The sequence below is a fragment of the Protopterus annectens genome, chromosome 17.part0 (genome assembly GCF_019279795.1).
Source record: "Protopterus annectens isolate FY-2018-M chromosome 17.part0, PAN1.0, whole genome shotgun sequence".
Taxonomy (NCBI): Eukaryota; Metazoa; Chordata; order Ceratodontiformes; family Protopteridae; genus Protopterus; species Protopterus annectens.
The window spans coordinates 258,519,582-258,540,854 of NC_056751.1; the positions used below are offsets into that span (position 1 = coordinate 258,519,582).

The 21,273-nt window shown below is 41.6% G+C and overlaps 1 protein-coding gene across 1 annotated transcript in view; it reads right to left on the reverse strand.

The window, feature by feature from the left end:
* Positions 1-21,273, reverse strand: part of LGR4 (leucine rich repeat containing G protein-coupled receptor 4) — a 1,155,492-nt gene that overhangs the window by 117,668 nt on the left and 1,016,551 nt on the right. Inside the window, exon 15 of the mRNA XM_044059308.1 lies at positions 5,135-5,260. Within this exon, the coding sequence (XP_043915243.1) occupies positions 5,135-5,260 (126 nt within the window). The remainder of the gene's footprint in view (positions 1-5,134; positions 5,261-21,273) is intronic.

Sequence of the window (21,273 nt, forward strand, 5' to 3'; positions counted from 1 at the left end):
CTTTCTCATGTGGAGTTTTGCCAAGGGTATCATAAGAATCATAGATGACATGGTCCAAATTCCTGAGGTATTCCTTCGCACTGACCAATGTCTGAGTGGAAAATCTTAGAAACAGATCTAAACAAAGATCTTTTTTTTCTGTTGAAATAAAGGTCTTTTAACTGAGGTGTCTAGTTTACACCCCAGGAACACAATCCTGTGTGAAGGAATCATGAAAGACTTTTGAACGTTCTCTTGGAATCCCAGCTTATGCAAGAGATCTCTCACCCAAGACAGATATAGAGATTCCTAACATTTTGAAAAAAAGACTCTGTAAATATAATTAAGTTGTCTAAATAAGGAAAATGTGGATACCCTGAAACCTGCAATGAGCTATAACTTTAGCTAGACAATTTACATTCTTGGCGTAGTGTACAGTCCAAAGGGTATGGCAGAGAGGTGACAATGTGATCCAGGCATACAAAACCTTAAACACCTGAAGTTCAAATGAACAGGAATATGATAAGCATCTTTTATGTCTAGTGTTACCAGGAAACTTGAAAGAGGAAGACGAGGCAGTAGGTTGCAAAGTGACATTTTGAATTTGGGCACTATCACAAAAAGGTTTAGTAAAGAAAGAACCAGAACTGGTCTCTAAGCATTTTCTTTCTTTGGGACTAGGTACATCCTTGAATAAAAACCCTTCCTCACCTCGGAAGAAGGAACTAGTTCTGTGACTCTTTGGGCCAGCATGTGATGAAAAACAGTGAAAACAAGAGTCTGATCTGCAGGATGAGGAAAGACCTCCGGAAAGGAGGAATTTCCTGAATCCATTTGTCTGATACAATCCATTGCCAAAGAGAGAGTGAGATTCAGACTTTCTGGAAGAGAGAAAGGGACATGGTGGGATGGGGTCACAAGGTTGCTTGAATAGTCATTTAGACTTGGAGTATACTTGGTTTTAGGAGGTTTGAGACTTATTTTATTAGAACCACCTTGCCACTTGTTAAATGACTGTTTACTCATATTCTGTTGAAACTGTTTATTCTGTTTTTTGACAAAACTGGACAATGAGAAACAAAATCCCTTAGATAATTTGCAAGAGGCCTGAAAAATCAGAGAGCCCCCGGATCAGCTTGCCCCTTTCATCACACTTTCTGATAAACTCTGCAGCAGGGGGGCCAAACAAATTTCTATCCAAGGGAGAATTTAAAATCTAATTTTTACATCATTTGGGAGGTTCTGAGAAAGCAGCCAAGCAACCTGCCTTAAAACTGGTAGTATCAAGAGTCATACACACACTGCAAACAATGAACAGTGAACTGTGCAACAGAACAAAGTTATTTAAAGCAGGTTTTTCTTCACAAAAAGAAATTATAGATAACACATTCATATTTTCACAATATTTCTGAATTAATTTTAACATGTTAGCTTGATTTAAAATTCTGAAATTCAAAGTTGAAGTATACACATGTTCCCAATCCTTATTAGAAACAGCAGGATTGAAATCAAGTTCTTAGCAGCAGAGGAGTCGGCTAAAGTTATAGTTGCTGGGTCAGTTTTGGAAATAGTCTACAAAAATGAAAAGGCTGAGGAACTTTATACATTCTATCTGCTTTTTTAGGGAGAACTGGCTATCAGGAAAACTGCAGGCAGTAAGACACACATCCTCTAAACCAGACAGGACATGAAGAATGGATCTAGGTTCTAGAAAATCCTTCTGTAACAACTCACAGTATTTTCTACAGTGCTGTAAAACGTCAGTGTTATTCTACTGAAAATACTGGGAAATTTGAGCAATCGTCTCAGAGAAACAGAAACCCCTACAGAGGGAATCAAAAAGTGAGCTCTCCTCAGAATCTGAATCAGAAATCTGAGAACAAAACCCTGAATCCACCCCTGCAACTTCCTGTTCAGATTTAGAATCTTGAATCTCTTCAGGAAAGGAGGCATCCTTCTTTCTTTTACCAGAAACTACTCAACAAGAATGATCAATAACCTAAATCAAATCCTGAACCTGTCTCAGTAAACTACTCCTGTCCAAAGAAATTTGAGGAGGATTAGATACATGTTTGGTTTTCCGTTTCTTTTTGATATGAAAAATGGGGCCAACCAGGTTACTAATAGCAGCTGCTACTACCCTAGGGATGGGCACTGCATTCTGACACAAGGAAACTTCCCTGCTCCTTCTTCCAGGACAGACAGGAGTGGGTCTCCTTGCCCAATGAGGAGACCCCACAGCCGCAGAGGATGTAGCTAACTCCTGGTCCACAACTGCTGTAGGTGCTACACCACAACGTTAAGAGGTAAAATATGAGTGGTCTGGGGTAAAACAAATGGCCACAGCAGTACCACCCACCTGCAGCTCAGGCAAATTGCTAGCCTGCTGTGATGGCAAATACTGTTTGCTTAACTTTTTCTTTTTGTGGCTGGAAGAAAGACCAGCCATGGGGCTGAATCTGTTCCATGTTCAAGACGAAAATAGTGTCTCTATCCTGGACAAACAAACAACAAATGCCAGTAAAACTACCAGTCCACAAAAGTTACTTTTTATCAGAAAAAAACAAAGTAAAAAGCACTTTCAAACACTATGGCAGCCCCACAATGAAAAAAAAAAAAAATTTCCACCGAAAATATTTTATCAGTCAGTTAACACTACTTTTAAACTGACAGAAAGAGTGCTCCGTTTAAAACTATGTTACAGTCTCAAGACAACCTGTTAAAATGCAGCATTCCTAGCTTTAAATAATTTTCCTGAGGAGTAAAGTAATAAAACATCAGTAAAAAATAAGAAAAATGTAATTTCCCCCCCAAAGAAAACTTATCTGCCCAGTTAAGGAAACCATAAGTCGACTGTCGATCCTTGCAAATCTCAGAGGAGCATACTCTTTGGCAACAGGAAAGCACTGAAGGGCTTCACCCAGACTTGTCTTTTAATCAGCTCAGCTCAAGCTGCTTGACAGTTTAGGCACATGGAAGGTGCCCTGAAGCTTTGGAAGATGTCCAGTTATTTCCTTGGCAGGATATAACTGATATAGCTACGGCTACTGCAGCAATGATTAATATGAAGAACATATGTAGTTACTGTTAACATTTCATCTCTACCATGTTTCAGTTCATATCTGTAAATGGGCAGTGGCTGAAAATTTACCCTTTAGGCCCAGTATACTAAACATAAAAAAAAGTCTAGAATTTTTTTAAATGCATGAAATGTTTTATATCACAGCTGTCCAAAGCAGTTGACAGTGATAAAGTGCATCCACATCCATTTAAGTTGTATGACAACGGAAACAATGAGACTAAATTTAAGAAAATGTCAGTTGTTGGTCTTTTGCAACTAGCAGAAACAAAACATATAACAATCTCACAATGCATGTCATGAAATCATTCTCTTATAAGAAAATATTAGAATCACTCAAACAGGGGGGCTTACATCCAAGTCAATGGATTTTTTTTATCCACATAAAGAATTTCAAGTTAAATACACATTAATGCAGCTCAACAGATCATAGAGTTTCAAATAAAATCCAAGTAGGATCATATCTGCATGGCCTTTCCACTGAAGGGGCATTACTATTTTATCAAAAAGGCACTGAAGTAACAAATAAAATGACTAAAAACTTTAGGAATCCTAAAACAATTTTCTTATTGGGTTTGATGCCTGAATGCCACTCAGCTGATCCACTGGACAACAGCTTTGCTATTTAGAAGGAAAGTGCCTAATACACCTTAAAACTAGTTAAGCCCCCCCTTCTCCCTCTCCATTTCCTACCAATTCTTGAAACACAGTCCTAGCACTAAGTAACCATGTACTATCAGATAAGGTTGCACGTATCTTTTGCATTTGACACACAAACCACCAATAAGCCATTATTTGAAGTGAAACATGCAGATGAAATATGGTTACAGAGGCTTCATATGAATTATACCTTTACGGACTGATAGGTAAAAAAAATAATGATCTATGTGCCACAGTGGGGAAGCATATGATCAAAATGAGCCTTTCTTGGAAAATATGGACTGGATGATTTCTTGAAATAAAATGCACTACAACTACCAAGATGGCATTGTTGGTAACAAACTTTGTTTTAATTAAGCAGAAAGATGTAAAGTAGCTTAGATCAGACAATATGCAATATGATCACAAAAGACCAACAAACTTTGAGCTGCTCTTAAAGGGGAAAAAACAGATAACTTTGAACTAATATTATAGATTAAAACTAAAACCGATGACAGTACAGCTGCCATCACACTATGGCAACACCTTTTGTGAAGTGAAGATTGTTAGCACTGAGAGTAGATAACCAAAACATACAGACCCTTGACTGATACTACAGATAAGTGAGGCAGGCAGTGCAGCAGAAAAATCCTGGCTGATATCACTGCTGTATGACGTGGGCCATGCAGCAGAAAACCCCAGGATGACACCACAGCTGCATCAGGTGGGCCCAAAAGCAAAAAAACAGGCAGACAACACAGCTGTGTGAGGTGGGCTTTACTGCAGAAAATCCTAGGCTAATACCACAGTTGCCTGAGGTGGGCTTTACTGCAGAAAATCCCACGCTGACACCACAGCTTGGTCTTGAAACAGAAAACGATGACATTTACTTGACCATTCCCCACATCATTTGAGCTCCATACACTCCCTCACTACTTCAGACTCTAAATGCATGTTGTTTAATCATTGGTGGAAGTCCATGGAACAGTTAAACAGCTTACAGCAAGCTAGAAGTTGAAGGCTGCAGTATGCTAAAACTAAAAACAAGGGTCCACAGTTTTATAAAAATGGGGCATTTAAACCAGTTATCATTAAAAATAAATGTGAGATTAAAGCAAAGGTCAACATCAGCAGTGTCCCAGTTCAGAAATCTAGAAGGTGAAGGGATTTTTTTCTTGCTGCATCATAAGTACATTCAAGCTGTAGGCATTAGCTATCAAAAAGAGGGTACAGACTTTGTCAAAATGGCCACTGGCCCTAGTATGACACTTCTGTGGCAACTATCTTGATCTGGACTCATTTTACTAGAGCAGAAGGCTCAACCCCAACTAAAAATGAGAAGGGAAAAACAGTGGCTAATAACATGAAAGTTAGCAAGAAAATGTCTGTCATTTGTTTTACTTAAACTACAGATCTTAGTAAGTTAGTAACAAGTACCTGAGTTTTTCTAAACCATTAGTTTCTAGCAGTTCTTTAAGGCCCATATTTCCAGAAAGCTTCAGCTGGGTAACTCCATTCAGACCACCAGTGGGGAAAAACGTCAATTTGTTGGAAGTAAGATCTCTAAACAGGAAGGAAGTAAATAATTAAAACAATACTCTGAAATTAATTACAAGTCAAAAATCAAGAATGTAGCAGTTAACCAAGTCTACAAACAGCACAACACTCCTTTCACATTATGGGAAAAACAAGTGCACTACTTATACTAATTGACAGCTCCCTCCATGTTTATACAAGCATATAAATCTGAAGTTTATTATAAATGTAAACATAATTACTGACGTTGTGATGTACTGACTTTACACCAAAGCAGATTATGAAAAGGAACACTACTAACCAATGCACTGGATAAACAACAAAAAAAAATTTAACCTTAGGAATGACAAATCTGGGAGAGAAGGTTCATTCTCTGTGACTGTAGGATTAAAGCTGCAGGCATTATACCGCTGAGCAAGCAAAACTTTCCAAGGCAGCAAAACTGTCTGCCTCTCTTTCATAATGCACTACACTGCCCAGCCTTTCCAGATCTGAGGTAAGACACACAAAAGCAACAGAAAATGGAAAGGCTATGAACCTGAGAACAACTAGGTAAAAGATGGGGGAAGGTGGGAAGCATGATTTGGAGGATGAACCTTTTCTAACAGATCCATCATTGTGGTAGCTATGGAATTCTCATATCTGGTAACAAATACCTTATCCTTTGTAAATGAAGGCGTGAATCCCAAGCAGACAGTCACGTACAGCCCTCCCCCCTTATGGAAGTATACCCCTTAACAATGGCTCCAAAGGAAGACTCTTTGACGTTGCATCCAGCTTATAATGCCTTGCAAAGCTGCTGAAAGCTCATCTACAGCTATGTAACTGAAAAAGACTGCAGACGTTACTGAAAAAGACTGCAGACGTTAACTACAGATCTGGTAGGGGGATCCCTAAGTAGTAATGGAAGAAATGTATTATACTTGTAGTAAGAGAACTCAATATAGGTAAAAGTCCAAGAAACCATAAACAGTTAGTTATCCTTTAAGACAGACATTGTTCAGTGAGCAAACAATTTCAGCTGTCAATGTAAACATGTGCACTGCAAAAATACCTATTATGACTAGTATGTGTCGATACAGAAGATGAACGTACTAGGTGAGATTAGGTTCTGTAGCTACCTTCAACAAAAATGAAGGGCTAGTATGGAAAGTAATCCTGTCTCTGAGAACTATCAAATAGAGGTTCAGCCAATAAAAGACACTTCAGAAACTTGTCTGGCAGAAGTAACAAAGTAACATTGGCCAGAAACAGCATCTTTCCTAAAAAAGTATTTCATGCTTGCAGAAGTAGTACAGTCCAAGGGAGGAACAGCCAATTTTTCTAACATTAAACACATACCCCAAGGAGGAACTGGATTCTGTAGGGGAGCTGTGATCAAAAAGCACATTTGGGAATACTAAACTAAACTGGAGGCATTGCTAAAAATGACATTCTTACAGAATTTGTGGCTATAGTTTGAGATATGAATGATCAACACTCAAGTGTGATCAATAAACAGCAAACTGAATGACAAACCTGACCTCCCAAACTCATCATTACATTGTTAAAATATTGTAGCATGGTTGGGGCTACACCACCCCCACTTTTACACCAACCACTGTGTGGTCTCTGCTTACCATACCCTGCTATGTATGCACATGCTAAATTTCTGCGGCTGCTCTGTCTTGGAGAGAAGTGAATTCTCTGAAACATGAATCTATCAAATTTCATGTACAGTCTGAACAAGGTGCCACCATGAGTCCTGATGTCACACAGAACCTCTAAAAGTTCAGATACAAATATAATAGAAAGTTTTGATTGTAGGGTGTACATCCTTTCTGCTAGAAAAATTAGCTCTGTATATTAATACCCAAACTGCAACTGTTGAAGGTGAGCATCTGTGAAGTTCAACTAATACATTTCAAGGCTCACTGGTATGTCCACTGTATGGAACAGACACAGTCAGAACCTGAAGACAGTTTGCATCTACAAATTAATTATTTAACTAGGGGAATATCTAACAGACCTTAGCTACAGACATGCATTTGGCAAACACGCTTGAGGGATGAGGGCAACCTGAATGGAGGTGTCCAGAAATGATGACGACTGGCTGTGATCTGGAAGAGAAAATAACTCAGTTGACTCCTTTGCTATTCTGATGTGGTGGCAGACAGTTTGGGAGCTCAAAAAATACAGAGTCTCCTATTAAAAAGGACGGAAAGACTGCACCTTAACCAAGCAAAAGACTTCTTTGATAATAAAGGTGTTTAGATTACAAGTATAATAATAGCCTGAGGCCCTTAGGCTTTTTATCACTTAAAGGAATACAAGTAAAATCCTGACCATTTATAGCCTGTAGAACTTCCTGGATAGTTTATTTGGAACAGGCTAACAAGCCCCTCTTTCTTGCGAATAGTAACTGCTACTTAATGGATTGACACAAGGTAAGGGAAAACAAGGTGGCACTATGTATGTCAGAATACTCCTCCTGGGCCCATCTCATTTGCTCACTCAAAAAAAATTGCACTTTATTCATCTGCTTTTACTGTATTTGTGTTTCTTATTACTTTATTTTGCTTTTGCATCATCTTAAGAGTACTCAGTTGTATTTATTACTGCTTGGTGTAACTATCACTCTAAGACTTTTGGTTTAAGCACTTGGGCTTCAGACCAATTGTTTTATATTAAGAAGGTTTGTGGGTCTGCACTGTTGTGGCAGGACAGGTAGCTTACATCCTTCTAAGTTGGGACCTGCTGATTGAAGACTAAGTGTCTGTTATTCTAAAAGTGCATTAGTTCTGGTTTAAGTACTTGGGCTTCAGGCCAGTCATTTTACATTAAGAAGGTTTGTGGTCTGCACTCTTATGGGAGGAGAGGCTGGACTCTGCCCTTCTGAGCTGGGAATTTCTGGTTAGAGGCTTATAGTGCCTGCATATCTGAACTGTTTCTTACTGAAATTGGTGTACCTTGTGTGCTGTCACAAACTAGATTCAGGCCTGCTGAATCTAGCTTTGTTTGTATAACCTGAACACTAATCCAGGCCTTCTTTTTTGGAGAGGGTTCTCCTGCACTCCAGTGGCAGGAGTGTGCAGTTAGAACTTGTCTGATTGAAGACTACAGGAACAGGGCTCAATTTTGAGAGTTTTTTACTGGTTAATTGGGTAATTTGTTTAAAAGCCTTTTCTGATTGCTTGTAGTCATCTAAAGTGTATTTTTTACTGTTTGTAGTCATTTAAAGCTGTTTTAAGTGTATTTTTTACTGTTTTTGCTTTATCTTTTCAAAAAAAATTTTTCCTTGTTTCCCACCTTTCTAAGTTAGTATAGTCCAGTTTTCAGGCTAGTGCTGAATTCAGGGCTGTGTTACAAGTTTCTAGTTGCCCATACCTTACTTGGATAGAGGGAGGTTTCTCTGTTCACCTGTGAGAGTGGGAGCTTTGAGCAGCCATCTGCCCCCGGAAGAGTGGTTGCAGCCCAGAAGTTAGTAGTTTATAGGCCATTTTGGGCTAATTTCTATCTCTTTCATTTCCCTGCTACAAAAACCGTGTTTGCACAGTTTTTGCACGTCCCGGCAGCGCCGGTTAGCTAGGGCTAAATTATTCCCGGCTCCACCAAGTCTCCTTCAGTTTTTCCCTTGAAAGTAGTCTAACTATCAACCTAAGCACTTAAAAAGCATCCTACAGTCCAGCACTTGCTCAGACCTAATAGCAAGCACTAATATACTCAGACACTTGATTGCCCAAGCAGGGCAAGGCTCATTATTCACCCCTCACCAACCAAGCAACTAAGCAGCTCACCCTATTCAGGCATGACCGAAGGGCAATTTCAGGTACACTCTCCAGTCCAGCTGGTGAACCTGGGTATCCTGAGGCAATGTTACAACTGCCTCATGTACATAGACAACCCTCTCCTCCTACCACAAAACATTAACATATGCGAAGAGATGCAATTATATAGCTAAACTGGAGGCTAAGCTCTCTCCACCCAAGACTGGAACCGGCAGTCATGAGGAGAAGGTTAACACTTGCACCACACCTTCAGCCTCACATAGACATACTAAACCAGCACTGGCAAAAAATACACATAAATACACAAAATCATACTCAGAGACTCTAAATAAAAACCTGCAAAAGCATCAGAGACCTCCAAAGCAGACACCCAAAAAACCTGCACCTCCCGTAACAAACCAGGCAACACAAAATCAGTGTGCCGCACAATCACAGCCCTTAAGGCGAAATAACATACCTAACACACTAGTAATAGGCGACTCTATAATCAGGCACACTGATATCCCACTCACTAGGCTGGACAAGGAGAAGGTTACTGTTAGCTGCCTGTCGGGAGCCAGAATCCACCACATAACACAAGCACTCGGGTCACTCCAGAGCAAGTAAAAATATGACTCTGTCATTGTTCATGTTGGTGTGAATGACCTGAGATGTACCTCCCTGGACTACATGAAAAGAGACATGGAAGAGCTCTCTGATCATGTAGCCCAGGTGGGTATGACCCTGACCCTGAGTAGCATCCTGTCCTCAACAAGAATGATACCGCAGTATAAAGAAAAAATGATCAATTTCAACAACTGGTTAAGCTTCTGGTATCATTCAAAGGTGATCCAGTGTCTGTCAGCCTGGGACAATATACTTGACAAGCCTTGTTGCTTCGCAAGAGATGGCTTGCACCTGTCACCCCTAGGCTTTCAAATACTGGCCAAGGCTCTTGCTGCCCCCATAGTGCCTTTTTTAGGCAAGGCTCAAAAGGCAAACCCACCTCCGTAAACAGCACAAATAAAAAAATGAGGGTTATGCTACTCAACGCCAAGAGTTTAATCTCAAAATGCATGCGCTCAAAGCACTCCTCAGTACAGAGAACATCAACATCTGTGCAGTAACTGAAACCTGGTTCAAGGCTCCACAGAGCACCCCAGCACTACCGGGCTACAACTCATACCACACATCCCGGCCACAGAACATGGACCGAAACACAAAAAGAGTGGGTGTATCCATATTCATCAAGGATACCTACACCTCCAGGTTAGTGGCACAGCATGATACCTTTGAGCTCATCCATGTGCAACTAACATCGGGCAAATCTGCAATGCAAATTGTGGCCTGATACAGATCACCCTCCATGACCCAGGACCACCACTCCACCTTTCTGGAGACACTGGAAAACAAGAAGGTCCTACCGAACACCCTGATATTGGGTGATTTCAATTACCTTAACATTAACTGGGAAAACTACTCAAGTACAAACTCCCAGGTCCAGCGCTTCCTGGAATTTATCAACTCAAATGCCCTGGATCAGCTGGTAAACTTCCCTACCAGAGGTGAAAAAGTAAAGTTGTGTACACTTACCATAAATGTAGATGTTCAAGTGTATTCACTGTTGCAGTCATTATATTTGGGTAATCTGCTGGCAGGTTGCCCTCAGTCAGCCTGATTAACAAAGTCTTGGGTCCTGCATCAGTTGCTGTCCCTTCATCCATGACGTCAGGTCGTCAGGGGTATAAAACATGCAGCCGACGCCATTACAGCAGTTTTTCTTGCCCCAGATGTCAGGTGCCCCCCAAATGGGGAGCAATATATATATATATATATATATATATATATACACACACACATATATATATATATATATATATATATACATATACATATATATATATACATATATATATGCATATAATTTAAAACACAAAAAATATACCTCCAAACAAAAGCAAATGCACCAAAAAGGCTTTTAAGCATAGTAAAAGAAAGGAAAGGTATAGTAAGAGAAAAACAGGGGGCTGGAGGGTGGGTAACCAGGACTGCAACAGTGAATACACTCAAACATCGTAAGTGTACAAAACTGTACTATGTTCTTCATGTTTCACTGTTGCAGTCATTACATTTGGGAAGAATCCCAAAGCTACAGATGGCAGGATGGATTTGTACAGCATTAGGAACAGCTATAAGGCCCTGCAGGGCAGCAGTGGCGAAGCCAGCTCTGGATTTAGAGAAGAGAGGTAAATGGTAATGTTTGGTGAATGTATGAACTGAGCTCCAGGTAGCAGCTTCTAGAATTTCTCTGGTAGGAACCCCTCTGAGAAAGGTTGCAGAAGTAGATGCAGCCCTGGTGGAATGAGATTTGATCCCCTTGGGGATAGGGTTTACCATGGTGCATATAGCAGAAACGAATACAATGGCTTATCCATTTGGAAATAGTCTGCTTTGAAATAGCCTTTCCCTCTGCCCCTGCAGCAAATGCCATCAATAGTTGTTCAGATTTTCTTAGAGATTTTGTCCTGTTTAAGTAGAATCTAAGCTGTCCGTGTACATCCAATGAATGCAGAATCTGCTCACCCTTGTTCTGTGGATTGGGAAAGAAAGATGGCAGATGGATAGTCTGATTAAGAGTCACACTGGATACCACCTTAGGCATGAAAGATGGATAGGTCCTGAGAGCCACCCTGTCCGGATGAAAAATAATGAAAGGCTCCACTGTCATAAGAGCCTGTAATTCTGAAATCCTTCTAGCTGAAGTGACTGCTAAAAGGAAAGCTGTTTTCTAGGAGAGAAATTTTAGATCTGCAGTAGGAGCTGGCTCAAATGGAGGGAGAGTGAATTTTTCCAAAAAAAAAATTGAGGTCCCATGCAGGAGTTGGTCCTCTCCTGGGAGGTCTTACATTCTTGGCCCCTCTGAGATACTGCTTTAGCAGAGGATGAGAGAAGAGGGAAGGTTCTGTGTTGTAATGAGCTGAAATGGCAGAGGCATGGATTTTTATGGAAGAGAAAGAAAGGCCCTTGTGAAGCATCTCAGTTAAGTATTGCAGAATCTGAGGAATATTGGGCATTGCTGTGCTTATTCCTTGTGATTGGTTCCAGGCACATAATCTTTTCCATTTGTCAGCATAAGATTTTCTAGTACTAGGCCTTCTAGCCTCCAAAATGACATCCATCACAGGTTTGCTGAGGGATGGCAAGGGTGAAATTAGTTGATTAGCCATGCTGCAAGATTCAAAGTTTGGAGCCGAGTGTGCAGAATTTGGTAGTTCTGCTGAGACAGTAGGTAAGGTGTCTGAGGCAGACGCCACGGAGGGAGGTGTGACACATTGCACAGGAGTGGGTACCAGTGCTGGCGAGGTCAGTCTGGAGCAATCAGAATCATTTTTGGTTTGTCCTGTCTGACTTTTAGTAGAACTTTGGAGAGCAGAGGCAGAGGGGGAAAAGCATAGACTGATAGGTTTTTCCAGCTGAATGACAGAGCATCCACTTTCCAAGCTTTTTTGTAATGAATTCTTGTGCAGAATTTGTCCAACTGATAGTTCTGGGGTGAAGCAAAAAGATCTATGTCTAGGCTCCCCCATTTGCGTGTCAACATGTTGAAAACTTGTGGTTCCAGTTTCCATTTGTGTGGGTCCATTAGATTTCTGCTTAGCTCGTCTGCCAGAGTATTCAGCTTTCCTGTCAGGAATTGAGCTTGTAATTGTATTTGGTAGGTCAAGGCTGTGTTCCACAATGCCATGGCTAGTCTGCAAAGGGGGTAGAAATGTGTACCCCCCTGCTTGTTTATGTACCACATTACTGTGGTGTTGTCTGTCTTCATCGTTAGTTGTCCTGGATGAAGATAGTCCTTGAAGGCTGTCAGTGCATTCTGTACAGCTAGCATCTCTTTCTGATTGATATGTAGGTGCATTTGATTTGGGATCCATTTGTCCTGAATGCACTTTCCTGTCAGATGTGCCCCCCCCCCCCAAGCATAGTCTGATGCGTCTGTAGTTAGGGTTTGGGTGGTAGGGAGTGGAGTGAATGGCAGTCCCTTGTTTTGGTGGCAGGCCTCTGCCCACCATAGGAACTCTAGTTGCAGGCAAGGAATGATAGGAATCATTGTTTCCAGGCTGTGACAATGTTGACTTCAGAAACTTTTTAAGTACCACTGAAGTTTCCTCATATGCAGTCTTGCATATGGAATTAGAAGAATGCAAGAGGCCATGAACCCCAAGGCTTGCAGAATTTGTCTTGCAGACAGCAAGGTTTTTGTGGCCACCTGTTTGAAGGAAGTTACCAATTGAATTTGCTTTTCTGGCATAAGGTAAGTCATCTGGGCAGTTGTATTCAAGCCTGCACCCAAGAATGTAATTTTTTTTGAGAGGGTACCAGTTGTGATTTATTTTCGTTTATGGTGTACCCTAGACAAGTTAGAACCCTTTTTATAAACTCCAGATGCTTTAGAAGAATGTCCTTGTTTTCTGCCTGAATTAGATAATCATCCAGGTATGGATATATCTGAATATTTCTTTGCCTGCAAAATGCAATTACTGGAGCCAGGCACTTTGTGAAGACCCTGGGCGCAGTAGATAAGCCAAAGGGCAGTGCAGAGAACTGGTAATGCAAGTAGCCTGCTTTGAAGTGGAGGTATCTTCTGCAAGATTCCCTGATTGGGATATGCAGGTAAGCCTCTTTCAAGTCTAGAGTTACCAACCAGGCATCTTTGCCTAGCATAGGTAGTAACTGTTGAAGAATCAGCATCTTGAATTTTGGAATGTCCAGAAATGAGTTTAGAGTGGATAAGTCCAGAATTGGACGCCATGATTTGTCTTTTCTGGGTACCAGGAAAAGTCTTGAAAAGAAACCTTGTCCCTTTTCCTCTTCTGGTACTGGTTGAATAGCCCCCATGTTCATGAGGGTCAGAACTTGTTTCTGGGCCTTTGCCCACTGACTTGGGGGCAGATCTGGCCATCCGTTTGGGATTGGCAACATGTGGAAGTGAAATCTGTATCCCTGGGATACTATATTTAAAACCCATTTATTCTGGGTAATAAGTTGCCAGTTTTGTGCATGAAGTGCCAGTTTCCCCCCAAAGGGGCAGCTAAAAGTTAAGTGCTCGGTGATTGTAGAGGGAAGTCATTGAGACTGTTTACCATAGAGAGGTGCCTTGTTGTTTACAGATTTTGAGGAGGAGGCACCCCATGGTTTTGTTCTAAAAGTTCCTTGTGACTGAAACCTGGAGCCTTTGGAATGCCTTGAATTGACTTGAGCAGCTCTCGAGGGGACTGAAAAGGACCAGTTCTTAGTAGGCTAGTGCCTACTACATCTTGGAGGTTGCACTTGCAGGAAATCTTTCATAGTTTATATAGATTTAGCTTTATCTTCCATCTTTTTTTAACACTTCTTCAGCCTTATTACCAAAGAGACGGTCCTGTTGTAAAGGAGCATCCAGCAATTTTGCTTTAACATGGTCAGGCAGAGTTTGCTCTTTGAGCCAAGCATGCCTTCTTAGCACAGAACCAGTTACAGCAGCCCTGCAAGTGGCCTCCAAGGAATCAAAACCACATTGCAAAGTATGTTTTCCAACTTGTTCAGCTGAATGTAATAAACCCTGCAAATCTTTATTTTCCACACAGTCAAAGATTAACATAATTTTCTGTTTAAGTAGTCACAAGATATGATGTTGATATTTTAGCATATGAAATTGACCGTTTAAAGCCCTTATTGTCAAGGTTGCAGACGTGTAAACCTTCTTACCCCATCTATCCAGCGCCCTGGAATGTCTATCAGAAGGAGTAGGATTTTTAGCAGTAGAGGCCTTAACGCCTTTGGAACCCTGAGAAATGGTTTCAGGATCAGCAATAGGATTTTTGAAAAGGAATTTGTAGGATTCAGGAACCCTGTATTATCTGTCCAGCTTACAAGGAGCCGGAGGCAGAAGATTCTGAACAAACATCATCAACAATGTCTAGAACAGGAGGTATACCCAAAGGCCTATGCTGAGGAAGAAGAAGAAAATCCCTAAGTCTCTTTTTAGATTCAGAGAAATCCTGACTTTCCCAGTGGAAATGTTCCTTTAAGGTATGTAAAGTTTCCCCAAAAGAAAAATCCTCAGGGGGAGAAGCAGAAGGAATGGAATCTTCTGCATCAGAGTCCTCATAAGTAGGAATAGACAAATCCTGTTCATTAGAAGAGTCAGAAGAAATAGAATCCTGCTCAGAAGATTCATAAACAATATCTTGCCTAGGCCTCTTAGAAGGAGGCGGTTGGCTACCCCTGATCAGAGTAATTAAATCTTCAGCCATTTTGATCATTTGTTTTTTAGGCATAGGGGCCTGCACATGTAGCCCAAGCGTCGGTTTTTTAGACACAGATTTAGATTTTGGCCTTAGTTTTGAAGATGGCATCGGTCTAATAAACAAATCTATAGGCCTGAAAACACCTTCAGAAGCCGGTGCCTGCACAGTGGCTCCGGACCCATCTAAGGTAGAGACATCTGTGGGTTCCATAATTGAAGTAGCTCGCGGCATACCGGACTCTGAATGGGTCTCAGTAGAGGCCTGCGAATTAGAAGTAGCGGGTATCAGGGGCTGCGAAAGCGCCTCACTGAGTACCGGCGAACAGGCGACTGGCTTAGGAGAAGCGTCATCAGTTTTGAACCTCAACGGTCTGTCTCTGTCTTTTTCTTTGCGTTTTCTAGGTATTCCGGTAGTCGGATTGCTAACTGACGACATTTCTGGATAATTAAATCTTGAGCCAAAGTATTTAGAAGCAAAAATATACTGACGTTTAACCGTGCGTAGGTTAAATTTAGCACAAAACCGACAGCAAGGTACATTATGATTAGGGCCTAGGCAAGGAATACAGTACAAATGAAAATCCTTATGAGGTATTTGCTTCCCACAAGTAATGTAATTATTTACTTTTACTGACATCGGTAAGGATCAAGAAAAAGTTTTCCCAATGGGGTAATTAGCTTTTAGTTGAAGACTTCGGTTCTGAAACTCAAAAACAAAAATTTCAGGAGTCAGCTGACCAGCACTTGTGAACTGCTTCTGCTTCGGGCACCGTGCAGCAAGAAAGACTGATGTAATGGCATCGGCTGCATGTTTTATACCCCTGACGACCTGACATCATGGATGAAGGGACACCAACCGACGCAGGACCCAAGACTTTGTTAATCAAGCCGACTGAGGGCAACCTGCCAGCAGATTACCCAAATGTAATGACTGCAACAGTGAAACACGAAGAACATCATATTGGACCTGGTCATCACCAACATGGGCGACAGGTGTTCCGCACCAGAGGTCAACCCGTCACTGGTTAGATCAGACCATAAACTAATCACTCTGGATGTCCACACCACACCACCACCCCCAACCAAGGAAACCACAGTGAAAAACGTTTCTATAGCAAACTTCCCCTTACTTAAGACAGAGGTGGTACGTTTCACAGCCTCCACACTAAAGGATAACAGTGTCCACGATGCAGGAACCTTTACAAATGCACTCTATGAGCACCTACAAGGATGCATGGTTCATGCCATCCCTAGCAAAACCAAGACTCACTCCCCTAAGAGAAGGAAACCAGTCTGGTGGACCCCTGCCATAAACAGGCTATACAATAGAAGGAGGAAACTAGTTCAGAAAAAAAATCAAATCCCAAGAAGGAAAGACATCCCTGATCAGTACCAGTAAGAAACTAAGGTCCCTCATAAAATCATCCAAGGCTAACTTTGAAAGAAAAATAGCCAAGGATTTGAAAGATAGCCACAAAGCCTTCTTTAGCTATGTCAAGAATCTAAGTGGCAACTCGCAGATATGCTCTGAGCTAGTGCAAAATAGCACAAAATATACTGAACCTACTGATACTGCCAACAACCTGGCAGATAGATTTGGTTCAAACTTCACCCCCCTCTCACCCCCAAAAGGGCCCGCAACAATGCCGGAAAAGTGCAGTGTCCCAGAAATCACAGACGCACAGGTGAAAACAGCCCTTTCAAAAGCCAAAAGCCAAAAGCACAGCGTCAATAGAGTCAGATGGTATCCCAGACTGCGTCTTGCACAAACTACAGAAAGAACTAACCCCCCACCTAAACACACTGTTCAACCTCAGCCTCTCCACAGGCTACGTGCCCAAAGAATGGCGCACAGCAATGGTTATTCCGCTCCACAAAGGAGGGTCCACAACTGACCCTGGTAACTATCATCCCATAAGCCTGACTAGCCTGGTCTGCAAGGCTATGGAGCTCATCATCATGGAACTCATTAACAAAGACATTGGGAACCCCCAAACACTTGACTTGACCCAGTTTGGCTTTGTTAAGGGCAGATCATGCCTACTAAACCTGGTTGACTTCTTCGAAGACAGTCACCAAGGCCATAGATGAGGGGAAGGTGGTTCACACAGCCTTCCTTGATCTCGCCAAGGCTTTTGACACCATTCCCCACTCAGGAATTATAGAAAAATTCACCAGCCTGAACATAAACCCCTACGTCATGAGATGGGACTGCCAGCTGGCTTACAGACAAAACTCACACGGTAAGAATAACGGGCTCCAGGTCCGACTCTAAACCAGTCACAAGTGTTGTCCCACAAGGCTTGGTCCTGGGACCCCTACTGTTCGGCATATACTTCTCAGAAGTACAGGCAAACACAGGAAGACTATGGCTAACCAAGTTCGCCAATGAATGCAAACTGGGAGCCATAATTGACTCTCCGGCTGACACAGACATTCTCCTAAAGGGCCTTACTGAGACTGACACCTGGTATCAAAGTCATGGTCTCAAGCTAAATGCCAAAAAATGCATAGTCATCCCGTTTGGGAAAAACAAAACACCCATGAATTACCACATAGGTGGCAGCCCCCTTAATACAGAGGAGGTAATAAGAGATCTGGGGACCCAGGTAGATAGTAATCTCTCTTTTGAGAATCATACTCCCAAAGTAGTTAGGAAATCCTTCTATGTAGCTCATCTAATTACTAAAGGGTTCGCATCTAGAAATAAAGAGGTTACAGTGCCCCTCTACTCATCACTCATCAGACCCATCATAGAGTACAATGCCACATTTGGGATGTACCTCACAAAACACTTCCAACAGCTGGAAAGACCACAAAAGTACCTCACCAAGAGGATTACTAGCCTCAAACATATGTCCTATGCAGCCCGACTGGAAAAGCTCCGGCTGTACTCAGTGACATATCGCTTACTCAGAGGTGATCTCTGCCTGACTTACAAAGCCATGTCCAACTCAGAATTGATGGACATGCTCCACCTAAAGAAATCCAAGTCACTGCGAGCCACTCACTCTAGTGAACTAAACTTTGCCACAACAATAAATAGAACATGCTGGAGGGATATATTTCTGTCACAGAGACTCCCCATGCTTTAGAACAAAATTCCTAACTACATTAGGCAGAGCCCCTCACTAACACTCTTCAAGAGAAACCTTGACGAGTGGATGGGTAACAGAAAATACACCCCTGGGTCACTTCACTGGCTCTTCTTGACAGAGGCTCAGTTAATTAATCAATGAGGCGGCGAAAGCTGACACACACTGGCTAGGCTTATAAATGGTAGATAGCCTAGTACCTACCTATGAACCAAAGAAAAGGACTTTTAAATACTCTGGAAATTAATAGTTCAGATATACCCATCTGTGGTGGTAGACTGCTTTGTAGACACTTGTAGGGACAAGTAGCCCATGACTGCCTCCAGAAAGGGACAGTTGGGCAAGGCTTCAGGGCTGCTGCTGTCCTTCCATAGGCAGGCTACAGCTTCCCTAGGACTGATGAGGGTCCTTGCCTGTTTGGAAATTATTGATTTGGCTGCCTACCATACTGTAAATTTTTGTGCTGTGTGCCATGCTTGACCCACACATGGCTTTTCAGTATTCAACAAATTAAACATTGGCAGCATTAAAAACTTCACACTCACAGTGTGTGAGGATTTTGCCCTCTTTCTCCACATTTTCTAAATGTGCCTTAACTTCTGGCCCAAACATGAAAGTGCCTTCAAACGGAGTCCATAAAGGCCACACTAGTGTCTTTCACATAATCACAAAAGGCCACCTGTGCCAGTGAACAGCAATACTGGATCCCACAGCCCTGGGTAAACCTTCTGTGGCACAGTGAAGGCTATGATGCAGTATAAGGTTGGGACAGCAGGTTCTTTTTTAATGATCCATCTGGCAGCTGCTGTACTACCTAGATTTCATATGAAACATCGATTCTCAAATTCCACTAAGTGCAAGAGATAAATAGGAGCCCAGACATCATACATATAGGATGCATATACCTGCCTATCTACTCTGTCAACTGCTCTGAATTGCTTACCTGTTGAATGAACAGCTGGGTTTGGGGTGTCAGAACTTTTTAGGGCAGCTACAGAAATGAGGTTATCAAACTTGGGCAAGAATGATCAGAACCTCTATGCACTTCAGTGGCCGAAGGATGAAGTTAACTGTCTTGGAAACATGAGCCATTGTTTTGGCGTATTCCCAGGTAGATAAGGTGGCATTCCCTATGACAGGGACTACGTATGAGGACTGCTGGATAGACACACAGGCATGCAGCGTACACTGAAGTGAATGCATAGAAGCAGTGCAATACCCCCCCCCCAATCGTATGAGCTCTTAACTCCCTAAATTTGGGGTTTTGTGCGGAGGGGGTGTGAGAAGTCAGTATCCTCCTCACTGGCCATTTTGAAAATGCAGCTTTGATAGATAGTCTATGTGCTTCTGCTTAAACATGGTCTTCCTCAGTATCTTAAAGGGGTTACCATCTGAAATGCAGGAAGTCCTTTTTAGGTCACACAGCACAGGAGGGGACTGCAGGTAGTCTAGGAACTCTCCATCCTGCATGTAAAAGAAGGCAGGACTGAGGACACAAGCAGGAGCTGCTCTGGTCTGAGTTGCTGTGCCAGCAGTCAGAGCTGACACAGATGGAAACTAATGCAAATGCTGGTTCAGTCAACACAGAATCTCACTGTTGAAACTACAAGAGTTTCAAGGTCAGGGTTTGCATCAACACCAAAAAGACAGCATTAACATCTACACCACAATCCTGAGTCCCAGCAGAAGCACAGACATCACTGGCATCAAAAGTACAGACACAGAAATCTGTGATATCAGGTGTATACTTGATACTGCGGGAGCTTTTCCACTGATTAACACAATGCCCAGAATAGATGTGCAGTGATGAGTACTGATAGACATCCTGAAGCTGAGATGGGCATCTAGAGAGAGACAGACAATATAGGCACCATTAAGACTATGGATCAGAATGTGCAGTGATAGTGCAGATTTCCAAAGCTTCTCTGGTGCAAGGAGTAACATTAACCATGCTTCTACCTCCATAAGATGAAGTAAGGGAATGAGTACCAAAGAAACTTCTTCATGCCCAAAAGAGAGCCTCTGCTAAGCTGCCAATATTGATCTCCAGTATGGCAGAGAACCAACACATTAAAAAAAAAAATTGGAATTAAGGGACTCCCCATTTGATATAGAATAATGAGGCTCAATTATATCTTTCTTAACTTTTGGAGAATCTGCAGGAATGTATTAGGCTATCAACTATTTTCATTTTAGGTACTGTACAGGTTCCTCCTCTGTGGATTACGTTAAATAAGCAGAGACCTTCACTAGGGACTTTAGTTTGTGATGCTTTTAACTGTTTAGAAAGAGAATGCAGCAAATTAAATTGTTCTTGCTGGAACTAACTTTATATGGTATTTTCTATTACTATAACTCAGAAATTCCCTATAGATGAAAACTTTCATCCACTCTGCTGCTTTCTTAAGTAAAATATAAAATTTTCCTCCAGTAGACACACCTTTGGAAGGTGGTCTTCATTAAGAGCCTTACAGGTATAATTCCAAGATAAAAAAATAAACAGTGCTAATGTCCACTGGTTTTAGTCTTGCATTTACAGAAGACAAACCTCACCTTACAAGATCCATTTTTCAGCCAGTCACTTTCAGGAGTAGGGGTGATTCTGGACCTCTGTTTCACAATTTACTTACTCTATGGAAATAATGTGGTTATCTCAAGGAAACAGCAATAAACATTACCACAAGAGTGGCAGAAGGCCCAACTTATATATGGATTTTTGTATAACGGAGTAGTTTAATCCAAAACAGCTACTGGGCAGTTTACAATTCAGTTTTTTTTATTACACTTAGACTTGTATAACTACAACAGTGACAAGTGTAACATATTACAGATATACTGCAAGTGAACATTATATTATGTTTAACTGAATTTTCACAGCTGCCAGCTGTTAACAGTTAAAGGTTTCAAGTTGGT